Genomic DNA, 20,475 nt, shown 5'->3' with positions numbered 1-20,475 from the left:
GTCAAACCAGTCCGCTGCTTGATTCTCTCGACAGGGAGAATCAAGGTGCACGAGGACGGGGAGGTTCTAGTAAAGAATCTGGTACAAAACTAAGCTTATTTTTCTCTGTAGGGTTTGGCCAGGGTGTTGTGGCTAATTTAAGGAAAAAGTAATGGAATGGAATGGAAACATACACTGTGATTTTAAAGATACCAGTGCTATCAACAACACTAGGAACATATAAGACATTGTGCAAACATGTCGGGTATTCCAAGCACTTGCTTGCAGTGCTTATCGAAACACATGTCCTGTGTCATTAATTACCATGCTTGTTTCAAACCAGCTGTTGCATTTGTTTCCCTGAGAGTACCTGGAACTCAGTACCACCCTCCTGAGCTGTGCCTGTAAGTATGATCAGGAACTCATCCCCAAAAGCAGAAGCAGGGACAATGGATACACCTTAATTTACGGGTCATCAAGTTCCTGTAATGGAAACTCTGTCTCAGAGTGTTGATTCAATTCCATAGTGATTCTTTGTACACCAGAGTTGATGGTATCAATGTACTCTGTTGCAAAATACTGACAAGTGTTTGCAGTGTACTATTCTTCTCATTTATGTAAATGGAGGATGGGCAAAGCATTTGAGCAGGGCAGTTTTGTAGTTAATGCAGGGGAGCTTTCCACAGACCCACAGAGGGATGGTAGAGAATTTTGAGGAGCACTGTTGTGATTCAAAATGGCCCAGCCTGCTGTGCAGGAGCCTGTGTGGTGTTTCAGAGGCATGCTTAGTGTGCAAGTATGATTCCCCTGTGGATAGCACGCCAGAAGATAAGGGGAAAGAGAAAATAGTTTCATCAAGTTCTGATAAGTCCATTCTCAAAGGAAAACCCTTTTGACAATACTGATAAACTGATAATAAATCTGTATCTGCTGCCGATCTGAATGCACACTGACTTTCGCAAAGCCAGTGAATCACAGCGGTATAAAACCTAATATTGATTTCTTTTTTCTTTTACCTTCAGTTTTATTGTTGATTGAACAGGAGTCATGCTGGTACAGAGATCACAGCAGCTCAGCTACTCTGCTGGCAGATAACAATATAGACAAACAAACTGAGGAAAAATACAAAGAGAGGGCTGAAGACAGAGAAGTGTTTTGACGAACAAAAAACACATGCAGTAGCTATAGGTCTAGAAACTGGTAGAAAGGGGTGGTAGATGTGAAAGACCAATAGGAAATAAACAGAAGTTCTTCAGAAACACTGGACAAAGAAAAAGAAAAATGGAAAGCAAAGAGGAGGAGAGTGCTAAAGCATGACGAGAGCACAGAGAAAAAAATAAACAATTAGGTCTAAAGTGAAAGCTGAGATAAAATGTTGACAGGCAGAAGCTGGCGGTCAGTTTAAGTGAAACACATAATGGGGCAAATTTCCTGTAAAGCCAATATGAAAGAGAAAGTAGAAGTTAAGGAAAAGAAGAGATTGACCCTGGGATAAGCACTAATAGTGCAAAGCTGGAGAGACATTATATAAAAAATAAAACCAAGATATGAATGTAAGTTGAGGGGAAAGGGGAAAAAACAGAAAATATAAAGAAAATGTGAGTAGCCATGGGAAGAAAAACAGTTGTGCTTTGAAAACAGTGATGAACACCAAGCAACTGGAGAAGCAACGGGAGAAAATGGGGAGATGTGCACATGTGGGGAGAAAATGAGGAACGGGAGGAGGTAGGCAGTTGGAGAACAGAGGTGAAGACAGCCAAGGGATGATAAAGGATGGGGTAGGAGTGGTGAGAGAGAAAAATGGAGAAGAAAGACTGACAGATGTGGTAGAGAGGAGAGAAAGAGGGAAGGGTGGAGTAGTCATGAGGCAGAGGGCAGTGGATTGTGGAAGAAAAGGGTGGGTACCGGGAGGTAAAAAGCAAGAAAGGAAAGATAGGTGCACCATGAGGAGATGGTAAGTGGTTATGGAGGAAGGGTTAGAGATGGACAATAGATGAAAAGATGCAGAGGGAGAGAAAGAGACGGCAGGCCCCTCAGCAGTCAACACTAATGAAGAAGAATGAGGGTTTTTAGCCGCTTGCTGGACCTGCTACTGACCACACAATTTTTGACACAAAATTTATGAAGCGAACAAGTACTGAAGCTCCACATTCACCTCACTGCTATGTGTCAATAAATATAAATATTTATATTTATCTTTAAATGTAAGTATTATACGCAGTTGTTCTCATTTACAGTTTGTACTTATACCTACGAAAAGTAATGCACTCTAATTATCATGAGCGAGAAGGCCGTGATCATGTGACCTATGTGCTTCAGGCTGTCCTTTGTCATATGGTGGGAGCAAAGGAAGAAATCAGGTGACGGAGTGTAAGAAGTGACAAAGTCGGGGCATCGGTGGCTTAGTCGATAGAGCAGACGCCCCATGTATAAGGCTGTTGCCACAGCAGCCCGGGTTCGACTCCAGTCTGTGGCCCTTTGCTGCATGTCACTCCCTCTCTCTCCCTCCCTCCTTCATGCTTGACTGTCCTCGCAATTAAAGGCAAAAACGCTGCAAAAAATATCTTTAAAAATAAATAAAGAAGTGACAAAGTCAGCATAGGGAGGTGGTCAGGGTGGCAGATGGGTCAAACAAACACAGGAATTTAACCCAGGAGACTGCTCCTGCTCCCCTGTGAAACCAAAAGTCAAGGCTGACTTTTGTCAGGACCACTTTAGTCAAAGAAAACTTAATTTCCGTTTGCAGTAATATATTTGGTGGTATGGCTCTGCTCTGGGGCCTCTCTGCCTTTCCTAGGCCTACGCAGAAAGCCCTTCCACGCACCTATGTGGAAAGCCTCAGGCAGAGAGAACCCACCTCTCTGCCCTTCCATGCGCCTATGAGGAATGCCTAAGTCAGGGAGAGCAGCAGCAAAGACCCCAGAGAACAGAACAGAGCCAGCATCAATGACAAACAAAGATGATACCCATAAGTCACACACACCAATAAAAGGAGGAGCTGGGATGAAGATGGGTTATTTGCCAATTGGTTGCATAGAGAGGAATCATGTGATCTATCAGCTGACTTCCTTCCATCAATCAGCTGCTTCATCAGTTGATTGGGCTGATTGAGATCAGCTGATGTAGCTGGAATGTGAGCTGAGCTTGACATTGTGACCTGCCTGAACTGACGCTATGCTCAATTTTAAGTTAAGTATGTACATAATGTCACATCATGTTAAGTAAATAACCTGACAACACCCAACCATGATTTATTTTCCTAAACCTAACTGTTACGATATAGTATCATATAAACTGTGTGCCTGACTTTTTTTAAAGTAACATACCAACCGCTGTACGAAGATACGTTGATATATATGAACAGTTTATACACTTAACAAAAATTCAAACACAACACTTTAGTTTTTGCACCAATTTTTTTACAGCTTTCAATTGAAGAACCAGAACTTTTTTAAAGTACTCAATAGATATATTTCTCTCAAATTTTGGTTGCAAATTTGTAAAAATCCATGTTAGTAAGCATTACTGCTTTTCCAAGAAAATCAATTCACCTGACAGGTGTGGCACATCAAGATGCTAATTTAATAGCATAATGACTACACAGTGTGTGGGATGGTCACGATAAAAGGTCACTCTAAAATTTTCAGTTTTATCGCACATTACAATGCCACAGATGTTGCAAGTTTTGAGGGAGTGTACCATTGAAATACTGATGATACTGATGTTCACTGCCCATGAACTTTATGTTCATTTTATTACAATGAGCCGTCTCCAACCTCAACCTCAGGACCTCCTGACAGACCACTCGGACAGCTGATGCAATAATTGGTTTGCCCAACCAAAGAATTTCTGCACAAACCATCAGAAACCATCTCAGGGAAGCTCATCTGTATGCTTGTCATCCTCATCAGGGTCTTGACCTGAAAGCAGTTTGTCATCCTAACTGATTTAAGTGGACAACTCCTCACTGTCGGTGGCATCTGGCACTTTGGAAAAGTTTTCTCTCCACAGATGAATCGTGGTTTACATTGCACTGGGTAGATGGCAGACATAATGTATTTCGTCGTCTCTTGTGTGCATATAAAAAGTCTTAGATCTTTAATTTAAACTCATGAAAAATGGCAGCAAGAACAAAAGTGGTGAGTTTAAATTTTTGTTCAGTGTATACATATATATATATATATATATATATATATATATATCTTGTGTCTTGTAGCTTTCTCTAAACTAGGCCTAATTAAGGAACAGAGTTTTTTATTTGCTCTGAAAAGAATCGTCTCAGATTAAACACTCAGGCATTGGAGGTTTGCACCAAGATTCAAAATTAGTGTAGGTTGCTTTAATTGGGGCTAAAGTCTTGCAGTGTTTTTATATCCTCTTTCAAAGTGCAGAACTTTTCTACAAAGTTGATGTACCATGGAGCAGATAGCACTTTCTATCCTTTGACATTCTATTTGTGACTCTTTGCTTTAACCACTGCGACTCCCTGCCCACTGGAGAAAACAGGAATAAATCTCATAAGTCAGACATCTTGAATCTTAACAAATTGTTCAGTAGTAGTTTTCCACAGTTTTTGCAAAGGCATTTGAATTGATTGAAAAAGGCAACGTTCATTTGGAGCACATTTTTGTCAGATTCTTGTTTCTCCTCTGCTCTCAGTTGAAGGTCTGTTTGTGCCTCATTAGCTGTGACTGCCTACAGACACGAAAAGAAAAAAGCTTTAAGGAATCCTTTAACTTTTTTTTTCCACCCCAGCTCACAGTGTTGAACAAAAGTTGACTAAGACTTGCCAGAACACAGCGGTATAATGCGTAGTGTAGTGATAAAGGTCTGTTGACCAAAAGTTTTATGTTTTTTATGTTTTTTTAATTCCTAGAAGAAGGGTGCGAGCAGAGTTGTGTGTCATTATTTTGTGACCTGTGCCTACAAACAAAATTAAAAGCTGCAGTGAACTACTATTTGTTGTTTTTAATCAACTGTGGTTGTGGATCTAATGAATTAGGGCTGCACAATATATCAAAAATATACTTTCATCGCGATATCAATATGCCAGATTTAGGTATCGCAAAAGACTGCTTTAACTGCAATAAATAGTGTATGCCATGTATTCACATGTCACAGTCATGTTAAAACAGTGGCATTGGGTGAATTCAAGCCTACTAGTTTTGAAAGTATTTCTCATAGCACAGAAACTACTGAAAGTGAAACTTTTGGATGGTATTATCATGCTGTCTGTGGTGTGTTTTTGTTGTGCTGCTCTGCACAAATCTGGTAACTGTCCACCTGTTCTCATCCTTGGCTCTCTGAAGCTCAGTGTGCCGGTGTTTCCTGGTAAAGGCTGCAGGGCGGCACAGAGGTCCCCAGGGACCGCGGGTAGATAATAACCTTGTAATTTAAGGTTCATAAAACACACTCAAATTCACTAATATGTACAATGTTAATACGGACATTCTTGTGATCTTAGGTCGCAGCATCTGTTGCGACAGCAGATGCTTTAGTCACTCATGCCAGTGATGACAGTACTTTGCCATACAGAGGACGTGCTGTGGTTTTTTTCCCCTGATAATGCTACATTGTGATTGTGCTATTGATCAGTACTGTATTGACTCATGTCGATGATGACCTGATGATGTTTTAACTTTTTTATTTTTTTTTTTTCATGGATTATCCATAGAAATTCTATTTCTGTGGGATTATCACAAATGTGTGCGTGTACAGCTCACACTCTGATCTCAAAACTTAGAGGAACCTATATTTCTTATTATTATTTTCCTTTTACCTTTTTTTCATCTCAGTGCATTCATGAAGTGAAGTTAGAAACCCTTTGGATAAGTTTTTTTTTTTCTTTGACTCAAGTTGAAACATTGTTGTTGATCACTGTTACATCCCTATTAAGTCTAGGGTTATGAGAAGAACATAAACCAGTGCAATCAGGCATAGATTGCAATTTATTGTTGAAAGGCCACAGAAATCAAACGACAAAATAGAAAACAAGTACATACTCACAGATAAAACAAGTGAGGCCAACACTATATAAGCAGTATAAAAAAGAAAAATAGTAAGAGTTAAGATAAAGGAGAGATGAACCCTCAAATGAGCACTAACAGAGCAAAGCTGGAGAGACATTACAAGAAAATAAACCAGAGAAATAAAATTGAAGAAGGAAGAGTTAAACAAAGGACAGAACCCGGTGTAATCAAGCGTAGATTGCCATTTATTGTTGAAAGGCCACAGGAAAAAAAGCAACAAAATAGAAAACAAATACACACGTTTTTTTACTTTAACTTGCATCATTTTGCAGCAAATGTTGATTGCACAATATAATGCCTATAGAATAATGACATCAGCATTTAGAATAGTTCCCTATAAGCCTTGCTTTCACTATGTATCAGTGCAAGGATCCAGTTTTGCAAACCAATAAAGCTAAGTTACAGGACCAACCCATTTCCTGTAATTATCTTCAATCAAATCTGGACCCATGCTGACCTATTAATATAAGTTCTACAACTGGAATTGTGATTAAACCCATAGTTTTGCCATTATGCCGTTGTACGTAATTTTGTGTCCCATTCAGATATGCAAAGGACCTGCTCAGTCAATTCCCACTTGTTGATGATGTTGTGCAAAGTTACACAAAGATATACTATTTTGCAAGAACCATCTATCCATGAACGTCCTCTACATATGTCAGTCTGCCAGATGATACAGTTGTTGGATCAGCTAGAAGCTACTGGGCATCCACACAATCAGCTCGGGCTGTGAATTTACATGAATATATTTTTCTCCTGTTGGACAACCTCTTTTTGGGTTACCCTGATCCAGCGCAGTTCCCTTTTACGATCTTTGCGGATGATCCCCACTTACCCAAAGACTATCAATTTAACTTTATTGCAGTTATTGGAAATGACAGACAGTGGAACAACCAAAGAATCTGTAGTATTTGCTAGGCTCGGAGGAAAACGGAAAGCAATTAGATGCAACAGTTGATTTTACCCTCACTCTTGCTTGTCTGTCTTGTTGGAAAGGAATTGTATATTTGCAAGAAGAACAGTCTGACAATCTCCACTGGTGTCTGCATGCAGTCAAACACGAGCTGAGTGCATGTTTTGCTTCTTTGTATGCTTCGACATTACAGTCCAAAGCAAGCAATAGTATAAACGACACAAGAGGCAATAAATAGGAGCTGCTGCGTTCATGTGTGCTGACAAATTGTCTCAGTAACAATCAGTCTGGAAGTCTCTTCGACAGCAGTTGCAACAATTGCACCACTTGGAAACACCGGGGGGGAAAAATGAAAAGTTGCCTATGTCCACTTAAAAATCAGAGCTGCTTAGCTGACGAAAAAAAAAAAACCCAAAGAAAGTACAAGTGAAACAAATACCTACCTACCTATGCTATCTAAAGGAGCAACAACCAAATATGTCACAAAACCACGAAAACCAAGCTAATCCCTGCCCGGTCCCAGAATTACCAAACTAGTGCCTTTTATGTAACAACCTGTTATACATCAAAAATGAAACTCAAGATTTAAGTGCACAGCATCCTAGTTAACAGTCTTTTAAAAAAGCACATTGGCGAGGTGTTGAATGACAATCACAGCTGCCCCACTTGTGAGTCTCGGACATCTTTTCAGATTACAGTGATACAGTGGGAAAAGCCTTGCGATTGCTGGACTAAACTGGTGGCATCAGAGTGGGAATAGAGGGTCAAGCTTGGAGTCGGTCTGGGAAAGCCCAACCAATCCGGTCGGAGAATCACCAGCATTACAGACCAATCCCAGGGATTGAGGCTGCAGCTCCTGTTAGGATGTGAGTAGAGAGAACAGTGCATCTCTCGCTAACAGCAGAGGCTGGAACACCAGGCAGGGTACACAGAAATCTAAGTAATTAACAAAGTGTGTTTGAGCCTCTCTACACTCTGCAGTAACGGGTTTTAGGTTGACTTAAACAATAGAAAGGTTTAAGATAAATTTTGCGGAAATTTAGCCATGGTGACTGATTTTTAGTATGGAATTGTAGTGGATTTAGTTTGGAGCCATTGACATGAAGGGTCTGCACAGATGATGCATTATTGTGTGGGTGTTCAAGATGGTAATACTGTGCTTTCGCATCAAGGACGTGATGATTTCTTTCAAGCGTGGATGATTCTTACAAGCTGAATTTGTACAAGTGTTGACTCAAAAACATAATGAAGACTGCCGGTTTTGTTTAGTGCAAAAGTAAGCAAAAAATAATAATAATAAATAATAACAATAATAATAATAATAATAATGGAAAGTACTCAGTATTAGTAAGTAAGTAAGTAATGTCAGCATTTGTTTTTATTTGATTGGAATGTTGTATGGCATATGTTCGAGAAATCTGATGGATTCTACCGACCAGATGATCTGCAGATGCAAGTGAAGGATGTTCAGTTTTTATACTGTGAGTTCCTCAGTCATACTGTGTCCCTTTTCCCTTTGTCGCTGTATGTTTCATTTATGAAATCAGCTGCAACAAATTCATACAAACATATCAAATGGTAGTCACCTTGAATTGTGTCTGAACTTTGCAGTATGTTTGCGCCACAGTATTGAGAATATTCAACGATGCATTAGCTTTTTCCCTATAGCGTTTGTGAGTTTGAGTGGAGGTTTGATGGGGCGTACGAGGTGACAGTGACAATTACGTTATAAAGTAAAGAAGCAAAGTTTGCCCTCTGAGTCAATGAGTGCTGACTATGTGCAACAAAAGTTTTGCCAGCACAAGTTTTGCCAACACTAGACATCAAACAAAAGCCAAAGACGAGAGGTCTACTGATATATGATAATGATAGTTTGATCCGATTAATCACTTTACATCAAACTAATTGTAAAAAGAAATCTAGGTTATTTTGTTTTAATTTTTCTTTCTTTTGAAAGTGAACTTGAGATTCTCAGGTAAATGACATTGCTTTAAATCCATGTATAGAGGCTCTATGCAAAAAGATGGGCAGTATCTTGGTTACTTGTCTTTGAAAAATATATTTATATTATGGAATTGGTGAAAAATTCAAATGTAGTTTTAAGCAAGATACTTCAGAGTGGAGTTACTTTGTATTTTCTAAATACTCGAAATACTTTCTCAATGATTCATAAAACATACAAAACAAGACGAGGTACAAACCTAATATATGGCCAGACTGTATGAAACACTAGAGGGTAGGGCTGGGCGATATGACCAAAATCTCATATGACGATAGAGGTCACTTCATATCCCAATAACGATACATATCACGATATAGCACATTTTAATCCAATGAATAAAAAATTGCACACAGCTGTAGTCAGTGATGAACATCCCAGCAGCACTGGTGGAGGCAGCGTAGCCATCAGCCACTATCAGAGGCAAGTTCTGACAATAATAATACTTTGTAAAATGTCCTATTGGCCCTGATATATCGGCAAAACGGATACATCTGTTGACCTCTACCAGAGATTATACCGTATTCAGTTGCTGTGAGCTGTAAATTCACCATTTCTAAGCAGAAGGCAGAAGATAACTTTATCATGGAGCCTGACCTGGAAAAGCCTCTCTTCCTCTGGGCAGTTGCCTCCGTCTAATTCAGACTCACCAGGGGTCTGAGTCCGCAACTGCCTCTACTAGAGAGCAGTGTGAAAAGAGGAGCATTCACTCTGCAGCTACATCTGGGGACCGAAACGTCCCCAGATGTAGCTGCACACTGACTGACTGAAAAAAAAACCCCGAAATTGCTCAATTTGAAGAATCCCAGCGGACTGAGTGGTCACTGACTGATGATTCAAATCTTCAGCTTTCAGAGGGCAGCCCTTAATAGCAATCTTTATTTCTTAAGCAATTACTCTAACAGGACACATTGTTTTCGCTGCTGCTTGAAGTGCCCATAATGAAGGAGGTTTATTGTGTGAGGAAGCTGAGAGAATGTGTCAAGCACCTTACTGTTTCTGTGTATGTTTACCTGAACATACATTTATATACAACACACATCCCCGAATACACTCCCTGGGTTTTGTAGAAAAGTTTTTGTCAGTCGGTTTATCTGATTGTTCGTCAGTTTGTTTTCGCTCTAGTCTCTTTTTTATCTATCTTTAATGAATCTTCCTTCATCTGTCAATTTTGTTTTTCTGTCTCGGCTTCCTTTAAACCAGCACCTTTCATCTAGCTTCTACGTCTGTCTGCAACTCTTTTTTTCTTGTTCTCAGTGTCTACTCCACTCTCTTTGTCTCTCTTGTTTTATGCTCTCTTGTCCTATGTGTTTCTATTTTTCTAAAACCCCTCTCTCCTTTTTCTTGGCCACTTCCTTCATTTCTCTCTCCCTGCTCCGCAGTTGACTTATTGATTTCATTTTCATACTGTTGGCAGTTGTTCCCTCCGTCATAAACCATCAGCGTTGCCTCCTTTCAAGCCGGCATTGATCATTGTAGAGCCGATCACTACCAATCACCGCAGAGCGTCATTATCTGCTCTCGCTCGTTCTCTTTTGTTGTTCGTCTGTCTTGTATTGTGTGCTCCGAGGGTTATATTTTTTAATCTAGCGATTCAGCACTCTGTTGAAATAACAACCCGGCACATTTAGGTATTTAGGTAGTGAATTAGGCTTCACTTTTCTTTTTCTTTTTCTTTTTTCTCTTAAGTGTTGTGAGAAATGGCTCGCTGAGATGGAAAGCTGGGGGCTTTTAGAGAAAACGGCATCACAAAACCTTCATAAGAAATTATCACAACCTCACACCTTTTGTTGCAAAGAAATGAAACTTTTACTGCCCATGCATGTGCCTGTGTTTGACAATGACTGTGCGTACCTCCACCACTCTCCACATTTGAGCCACTGTTGTGTTACACATAGAACTTTCTCTTACTTTCTCTTCTTCTTTAAGAGACTAAAGCCTGCCGAGTCTCTGTCTGCCACCTCTCTTTCTGTACCCATCCTTACTTTCTCCCCTCCCGCTCCTGCATTTCCCTCTCCCTGTCTTTTGTTGCACTGTGGTGTTCGATCGAACAGCACATCAAGCCAAATCTAGAGCCTCTGTTTCCTCTTTTATCTGCCTCGTGGCCCCCAGTGGCCCTCAGATGCCTCAAAGCTTTTAAACGAGGGGAGAGTCGGGGGTGTAGAGACATGAATGGAGGGGGTAGAGTTGAGGGTACTCACAATTGCCTCCTGAGGGAGGCATTTTCACCAGCTTTTGTACACCTCACTGACCTTTCTGAGCGCCACCACGCCTGTCGGCTCGCGCCACGAGACCCCCTACTCTCTCTCCCTCATTCTGCGTTCGCTGATGGGGGTCCTGATAATAATTCAACACTGCTCTGTATTGTGTTCCGTTGAAAGCCACCTCAGCTGCATAAGCAATTGACACACGCAGTTGTTGTTTTTCTGGGCGTATTTCGCACCAATATTCTGGTCAGCATTTTATCGCCCCTTCTCTGGTGCGCTTAGCAAGAGGTTTTGTGGAATGAAGACCACCAGCTGGGATAAGAGGGGACAACAGCAGGGCTTTTAGGTGGGTTTTTCACTGGCTTTTGTTGCCTTGAAGCAGCCGCAGCATTATCGGAACATTCCACTTTGTACCAGCCTCTCTTTTGTGTCCCGTTGTCACTCAATCCGTCTGTCTCTCCACCTCCTCTTTCTCTTTATGAGTTGAGGCCTGCCTCTCCTTTGTGATTGCTCTGCCAATTCACACCCTGTACTCCCAAAGAGATCGATTTTTTTTTCTTCTCTGGCCTTTTTGTAAATAAATAAATACCATTGTGTTATTGTTTGCTCCCAGAGCTGTGTTGACAAGTTCACTTTCATGTGAAACTTTGAAATTGCTTTTTTATGGTAGTACTGCAGTTATTTACAATTCTTTGTCTAGCAAATGCACAGAAGGGAGCAGCTTATTTGCATTCTATGAAAATGATGATTCGTGTTCTTGTCATTTGCTGTTGCGTTTGTGTTTTTTTTTTGTTTGTTTGTTTTTTTGCAGTTCTTGCATAATCTTTACATCTTCACCTTTGCTTGTTATTGGCATACATCAAAGTTTTGCCCTACAGTTAGCCCCAGGGTAGTACCTGCTATATCTGTTTGCTAAAGCTCCACTAGCTTCTCCCTTTGCTATACAGTGTATTTAGTGTCCAGAGGCTAATGTTACGCTTCTTCTCTGTGCTTTAAGCAAGGTAAGGTAAGGTAAATATCTGTCCATCACAACTCTCCTGTTCTTCAAGAAGAGTGAAGTTCTCAGTAATATAACAAAACTTAGGCCCACTTAGGCAGCCTTTTGTGGTTGTCAGGATGCTTACGACTTATTCACAACTCAGGTTTCACACAATCAATCAATCAATCAATCAGACAAGTCATCAGATAAAACAAAAACTGTGTCATAACCTGGAAACTAGCGGTCCAGAGGGGATGCTCTGGAGGCTAACGTTAGCAACCTATGCTCCAGTTTTTTCCCCACGGCAATTAAATTGCTAAATCAGACCAGGTGAACATGGAACTGTTTCTGCTGGCACTTTATTCTTTATTAATTATGCTCTTTTATCCTCACAGTTTTAGCTTATTCATTATTGTTCTATTTATTTGATTTTTGCTTTTTTTATATTTATATTGCACTAAAGCACATTTATTTATTGGTGGCATGTGTGAAACACTATTACGTTTCTTATGTGGAGCATAAAAATGACAATAAATTAAGAAATCAGAAAATTAGAAATCCTACCCTGCCAGTCTGCACTGATATTAGAGGAGCATCGACAAGTGCAGCAACTTTGTAGTTGGACTTTGGTTAAATTTTGGGCATCATATGCCATTTAACGAGGGGGAATGCAACATGGAAATAACTAATAACTCATAAATGTGGGACTGTCTTTCACAAATCACCAATAACAATGCAAGGTTAGCTAGCTAGTATTTTGCAAGTGACGCCCATATCATTAAAGTATGGTATAGATTATACTCTATACACATATTTTTTCATAACAGTCACATGGAGATTTAATTTTATTTTGATTGATATGACAAAGTCATGTAAGTTTGTCACCATTGTCTACTGTCTTTTGGCCCTGAAAAAGGAAACTGATGACCATAAAGGAACAGTCCACCTGAAAACAGTATATATGTATATAGCACTCAGCTGTCCAAGCTTTCTGTGGTTCCAGAAAACATTTTATATTAAATGGCGTAAAGAAAAGCAGAGTACCCAAAACAAAAAAGACGAAAGACAGACAAAAAGGTTATCAAACATCCAAAAAAAATTCTGCAAACTATTTTCGGTAAACTATTGCTAAACAAAGCATTCACCATGAAGGTTTTTTTGTTCACACATGCACATGCATGGGCATGCATGCACACAACAAATACATTCTGGGGAGGATAATCCAAAAATGTTTGTTTAACAATAGTTAAGTGAAAAGGGGCGCTCCAAACTCCTGAACGCTATTGTTAGAAAACTTTTTCTCGACCATAAGGAGCATAAGGAGGTGAGTACTATGCTGGTAGCTGGTACTCATTGCCTTTATTGGTTGACTTGGTTAGGTTTAGGTAAGAGGAGTGGGGTTCGTTAGTGTCAGAACGTCAGGATAAGTCAGTCACAGGCAGAGTAGTGAGGGTTATTTTCCAAAACCAATGATCCAACAATGACACACACTACCAACCAGGAAAGCGATTTAGAGGTCTGGAAAAAGGCCAGTATTTCACCCTTTTTAACATTCCTGCCTTATCTGTACAAGAAAAGTATTAATAACACATGCATATCACATTTCAAATTCTCGATGAATTATCAAGCAAAAATTCTAATCATGCTTCTCCAATATGAGGATTTGCTGCTTTCTTGTTTTTTATATCATTGTATATTGAACATTTTTGGCTTTTGGGCTTATTGATCATTTGAAAAAGTAATGAAGATATTAATTAATAATGAAAGTAGCCGTTAGTTGCTGTCCTAGTTCCTGTATTTTTAATGGAAGTGGAGAAAGCTGATTATCTACATAGCCTGAAATGAACTTAGTTAGTGAAGACAGGCTTTGCAGTATGTGTTCTCCTCCACATTCACCTCCTTCTCCATCCCTCCATCCCCCAGCATTGGAGTGGTCAGGCCTATCAACCACAGAGTCTCAGCCTATCACCTGGGAGCCCCAATTGCCTGCCAGTCATCAGATAAAATGGATTTCCAATTGAGTCAAGGCTCCCAGGCTGGGTCAGGCAGAATGGAGAACAGGCAGACTTCTACTGCTCATCTACCTCTCCTGACTTTCTGTTTGTTATTTGTTTTTTCTTTCTATCTCCTACTGTGTTCAGCCCCTGTTCCTCTCCTTCACTCTCCACTCCCCTCACTCTGTCTCTCTGATCTGCTGGCCGGGGCTACGTGCAATGAAAACAGGTTCGTTGTAAAAGGCCAGATACTGGTGCGCTATCTGGGAGGCAGTGTGTTGTAACCACAGCCAGTCTTCTTAGTCAGTGATGACTTTAACTCAGGATGGATCTTCAATTAGAGCAACAGGTGGGAAATCCATTAGTTTGTTAGTGGGTGAGCTGTGAGGTGTTACCAGTTTTTTAATACAGTAGAAGTGCACAGATACTTTTCAGAACCTGTCAGAGTGCTAATTACTTTCCCTGTACATGCTGTGGTCAGTAGTATACCATCAAACAATTGTATGTTTGTTTCTTTTGAATATATTTAGTCATACATTAGGCTATCCTACACTGAATACACTGAAGCATAATTCTTATTTATCTGCATTTCATAGATCTCATTTATTTTGTATCTCCATTAGTTGCATCAAAGGAGAGGCTTTTCTTCCTGGGATCCAATTGGCAAGTGTTTTAATAATTGATTAATCATTTAAGTAATTTATCAAACAGAATTCCTAAACAGGTTTCCTGCTTCTCAGCTGTGAGGATTTGCTACTTTTCTCTGTTTTGTATCATTGTAAAATTCAATATGCTAGGGTTTTGGAACAATTGATCAGTTGATAAAAAAAAAAAAATACAGATTAAACTGATAATGAAAATATCCATCAGATGTCTTCCAGATTCGCAGTACTTGTTTTCCACCACATTTAGGGTTGGTTGCCAGACTCACTACTGTTAAGGGTGCCGACCAAATTATGTTGCTAATACCGAATACCAATTCATGTTAAATCCATCGATACCTAAGAACACATCGGGGTGAGAATGCCGGGTTCAAACAAGAGGCGGAAGTGTCCTGCAGTGCCGAGAAGGCTGTAGGCCAGCCACAGAGCTTCGAGGCCGGTAACGGAGCTCCGTGGAGCTGCCAGGTTCAAGACAGGAGGCACCCCGAGGCCAGAAAGCCGGCAACGGAGCATCACAGCCGCTCCATCAGTTTCCAAGCGAGGCAAAACTATTGCTGCTGTACCAATCTGCCACGATAGTTTCAGCATCTGGTCTAATTTCTTCTCTGTATTATTTTAGTTACAGCCTAGTGTTACTAGTAGTTGAGCAGACACACAAACACACAAGCAGACAGAGACATCAGATTAGCTACATGTGTGATTAAAAAAGAGCAAAGGAGCAGAACTGTGTTTTAATCTACTAAATCACCCCTACAGCTTGTTCAAAAAATCTATTTTTGTGATTACGGAGCAAAGTACAGGAAAAGGTACCGTTGGGTACCAGTACCAAATTCCAGGTACCAGAACCAGTACTAGTATCAGTACAAATGTGAAGGTGTGTGAGATGTCCTGAAGGCAACAGGCAGGTCCACAGCTACATATCAGCACCATTGTTTTTGACCCGACAGATTGTGATTGTATAGGTCAAGGGTCACCACCTGCTGTCCTCTACTGTACTATATGTAAACTACCCACTTTTACCCAGTGAAGCGCAGAATAGAGCAGAAAGGAAAGACGGTGGATGGAGGGATGGGGAGAGGAGTAAATGAGAGCAGGAGAGAACAGATGATAGAGTGGAGCAGAAGAATGGGAAGAGAATGGGAGGTGAGGAGAGGATATCAGAGGGATGAGATGAGAGGACTGAAGAGGGGAGCTATATTGATCACCCTGCTCTGTGAGTCTCTCTGTGGTTTTAATGGTTTGAGTTTCACAGCTGGAGCGAACTCTGCGGTGCTTAGAACAGATACCATGCCCTCTCTACACACACATAAATGCACATACAGTACATATGCAGTCTGCCTCGCTACCAACTGGCTTCAGGTCAATGCACCCAGAGCCTTCAGTCAATTTAGCTCATTGCATCGTTCCACATGGGTTACCGGAGCTATTGGACTTCAGTAGGACCAGTAGTCATTCTGAAACAACCCTCCTCCCTGCAGCTGTCCAGCCTCTGAAGCCAAACAGGGCTGAGTCTGATCGATTTCTGACTGCGACACCAAAGCAAATTTACAAGAGATGTTGGGTTAGCTTGATTTTATAATGAAAACACGTTTTAATAATAGATATAACTCTTGTTCTATACTAAATTAAAACATCTGGCACAAGTGTCACAGGCATGTGTCAAATGTTTTCACCATGTAAATCCTTATTTGCATAAAAACACAAATGAATTAGCAAAGTACAGCTATTATGGGGTGGAAAGACTTTGCCTCATCCACATTTTTTCAAAGACAGATCACACTAGCCAAAGCAGTGGCTCTGTGAGGCTGTACTTGGGCACAGTTATTCTATGAGCTAAATGCTAATGTCAGCATGCTAACATGCTCTTAATCACAATATGATGAAATGTTGATGTGTATTAGGTTATGTTAACCCTCATTACCATCGTAGTTTAGCTTGTTAGCATGCTGACATTTGCAAATAAGCAGAAAACACAAAGTACAGCAGAGGCTGATGGAACCGTTGGTAGTTTGACAGGTATTTGGTAATTAACCAAGTTAATTGAAAACATAAAAAAGACCTGATGATGGAGTAAGATAAAAGTCAAAGAATCAGAGAAGTTACTACAACTTTCTGTTCTGAGGGGGACATGAACTTGTACCATATGTCATGGCCGACCTTCAAATAATTGTTGAGATAATTAATTTAAAACTGAAAATGTCAAACTCATGACAGCATGAGGTGAAAAGTCAGTGGATCACCAAAGTCATAAGAATTTATGTATCCCCAGGGGACCATTAATGTGCGTACAAACTTTTATAGCAATCCATCTAATATTAATTTACAAATTATAATCCGTACCAAAGTTTTACACCACCTGACGTTGGTACACTGGCTGCAGGTGCTTAAGGATTAGTAGTGGGATTTGTCTGACATCAACAAGCTCAGAGAAGAAATGGATGGATGGATCTTGATTCTTATGAGTGTACAGTTTGTTGTATATCAAGTTCAAATTCACGCTAATGACCCACAAGACTCCACCCGGTAGTTTTTTATACTACAAAATAAGTCAATTTTTGTTGTATCTTCTTCTTTCTAATATTGTATTTCTATGTATAAGCCAATATTTTTATTACTTCATATATCTTTAACCATGCTAGCGGCGTAATGTAGATCAGTCAGTCCAACACTTGGCTCCTGACTAAACTATCTCAACTATTGGATGGATTGTCATGCGGTTTGAATTTTGACCGTTGGACAATGCTTTTTTTTTTTTACCACAACGTTCTTGTAGTTTGTATAAATGTTGAATTAGTTATATATGCATCACGTCTGCATCTGAAAATCAGATAGGGTAGTCAGGGTCTCGTCTTCATCTTGTAATTAGCTTTGATGATCTTAGCATGGAGCAATCTTGTTCAATATTGTCTCTCTTGGGAAGCATACGTAATAACTAATAAGGCTTCAGAGAGTTTATTGACCATCTCATAGAAGGCCTTTCACTTACTACACCCATGAGCATCCCCTTCATAATCTCTAACTCAGTATGTTCTGTTGAGACCATCTGACTAACAAGCTGCCGTACGTCACCCAGCTTTTACTAATCATTTTGTTAGGTTGCACTCCAAGGGTATGGGAACAGGTCTGCATGGTGGCAAAGCTCTATTCGTATTGGCTAGTCATCACCTTGGCTTGACAGACCATGTCTCTCTTAAGATCACCTTGCCAGAATTTCAAGGTGTTAAGTGATCATAGACATTTTATGGAAGAGCACACAATCTGAGTGAAGCCCTGTCACAGTATTTAAGACGACAATCGTGGTGTCAGACCTGTTGTGTTCTTTCAGGGTCAATGAGATGCTAGGGTTTCAAGGACCTCATTGATCCTTGGTTGAAAGATGAAGGTTGGACTGCTTGGATCAATTGCATGTAGCTTTTTTTCAAGTGGAAGTAAGGTGGGCCTGAAAGGCTATAGCTTTCTTGGAGGTCATTGCATCTCCCTTATGATCAGAATGCTATCTGATATTGGTTCCAAGTAGATCTCATGCATACTGAGTTCTGAATATCACCACGAAGACGGGTCACTAATATAACCCTTGTGCTGTACAAGCAAAGAAAGAGAAAACAAAAAGCTTAAGACTGAAAGAGGGTTCCAGGTTCTAAAGGGGATCCCTTTAATAAGGTTCATGTTAGAATCCTCAGTATAACCTCTCAACAAGGTCCCTTTCAGCACTCAGATGAGTTCTGTGGGGCAAGCAAATAGTTTGTAAAGGTTCTATGTTGCAGTTGTGTATTTCATCATCTGTTCCTTGTCCCATTATCAACCCATCCTGAAAATTTCATCAAAATCCGTTCAGAACTTTGAGTTATTTTGCAGACAAACAGACCAACGCAGGCAAAAACATAACCTCCTTGATATAACAGTACTTCTGACAAATTATCTGCCAGTAAGTAGCGAGATAACAGATGAGATACACCTGCAAAAATTTAGAAATATGTCGACATTACATAGGTTGTCCACAAGAGAGCACCAACACTGAAATAAAAGTGTATATAAAAAGAAAATATAAAACTATAAAACTATACTTTACTATACTATAGAATATTTGATTGGTCTGAATAATTCTGTATCTGTTGTGCTTGACTACAAATCTATCTGCAGCTGCACAAGGTTATCTTTTTCAATCTCTTTCAAAATACTTTCGTGCACAACATGAGAAATTAGAAATACTTTGATTTTAGGGCTTCTGCAACCCCCAAACATCTTAATTAGCAAAATGTACCTGCTGCTTTAGAGCTCTGGCAATCAGAACTTTATTGTGTGACAGATGTTTTATTAAGGAGCACAAAATGGGCTAATGTTCATGCCCAAACTTCAAGCGCATTGGTCAAAAAAATGCCAATTTAGTATGTTAGGGTGAAAATTATTACAAAATTCAAACAACAAATACCGTACACAGACTGCATCAATGAAGAGGGACACTAGTTACAAGTCGAGGGTAACTAAGAAGGACATTCTCATCTTGTCTCCCACCTGTAGATCCAATTCATTGCACCATGAAAAAGCCTCTGGAGTAGTGATGTAGCACTGAGTAACATCTGTCAACAGGTTCACTTCTCTCCATTACTGAGATAATCCCTACTATTAGCAACTCTGACCTTTCAGTTGTGGTCAGTTCAAGATGGAAAAGTATGCACAAAACACAGACAGTCTTTGCACCAAAGAGCATCTCAAAGGTCAGAGGATGTGGCAGGAGTGCAGATGGACTAACCCTCAGTTCTTTTTTCTCTCTTTCTCCTAGAACCTGCTTGTCAACCATGGATGAAGAGAGGGAGGAAAAGGGTAGAACTGTCATTTGATGAAAGCTTTTACTTTGGCACTAAGAGCGGCACTTGTCGCTTCCATGTTTGAATTATGGGAAAGTTGATTTGCTGTTGGCATGCCTTGTTTTTAAAACTTTCTTAGGCTATTTATCTGCGGTATCATTCAGTGAATTTGCTCTATTATTCTGCACTGCTACGTTCTACAGGGAAGCTTTTGAAAAGAAATGAGTGTGCATAATAGATTCATGGTCTGAGTCAGTACACTTTCAATTCAGTCATTCACAAGATAAGCAGGAAGCATTTCTAAGATTCGGGTTGTAAAGATCAACTCAGGGTCATTCCTCCACATCTGAATGTCACATTCAGTTTACGTCCAAACCTCTTCTTCCTTTGTTGGGATGAAAAATAAGAAAAGCATTTCAGGTGTGAGATGAAATGAAGGCATAGGGACCGTCCGTGATCTTTGACTGATAAAAGAATTGATTGAGTTTTATTGCTTTTGAGTTTATTGGTTTTGTATTTTTTTAAGAACACAGGAATAAGCTCAGGTAATCCTGGCCATGACTTAAATCCATCAGACCTGTGATGTATTGTATGATTTTATTAAACCGTTCATATCCTCTGACAGCATTGTTTGTGTCTTTTTCCATATACGTTTCTTGCCAAGTTTTTTTCTTATCAGGTGTGATCTAGTGCTCATCTATCACATGAATGCACTGTATTAAGACAACTAGACACCATGTTCCAAGATGGCACCATATTCATGCCAGTGGGAGTTTGTCAAAGGGCACATATGGCGAAAAAGTTTCTTCAGACTTTGGCAATTTCGGCCCATGGAGCATATGCATTGGGTCCCTCTCTGCTGTTAGCCCTGTTCCCTCAGGGCCAAGATGATCAGCGAACCTCATGTG

General features: G+C 40.0%; 1 protein-coding gene across 2 annotated transcripts in view; it reads left to right on the top strand.

Moving 5' to 3' along the window:
* Positions 1-20,187, top strand: part of LOC117257632 (MICOS complex subunit mic25a) — a 122,369-nt gene extending 102,182 nt beyond the window's left edge. For both annotated transcript variants that reach the window (XM_033627866.2, XM_033627865.2), the window contains one exon: positions 19,543-20,187. In XM_033627866.2, the coding sequence (XP_033483757.2) occupies positions 19,543-19,566 (24 nt within the window). In that variant the 3' untranslated portion in view covers positions 19,567-20,187. The remainder of the gene's footprint in view (positions 1-19,542) is intronic.
* The last annotated feature ends 288 nt before the right edge of the window (positions 20,188-20,475 follow it).

Source organism: Epinephelus lanceolatus, chromosome 8, assembly GCF_041903045.1.
Source record: "Epinephelus lanceolatus isolate andai-2023 chromosome 8, ASM4190304v1, whole genome shotgun sequence".
Taxonomy (NCBI): Eukaryota; Metazoa; Chordata; class Actinopteri; order Perciformes; family Serranidae; genus Epinephelus; species Epinephelus lanceolatus.
The sequence above is the reverse complement of the archived record's forward strand: the minus strand, read 5'-3'. Positions and strand labels throughout refer to the sequence as shown.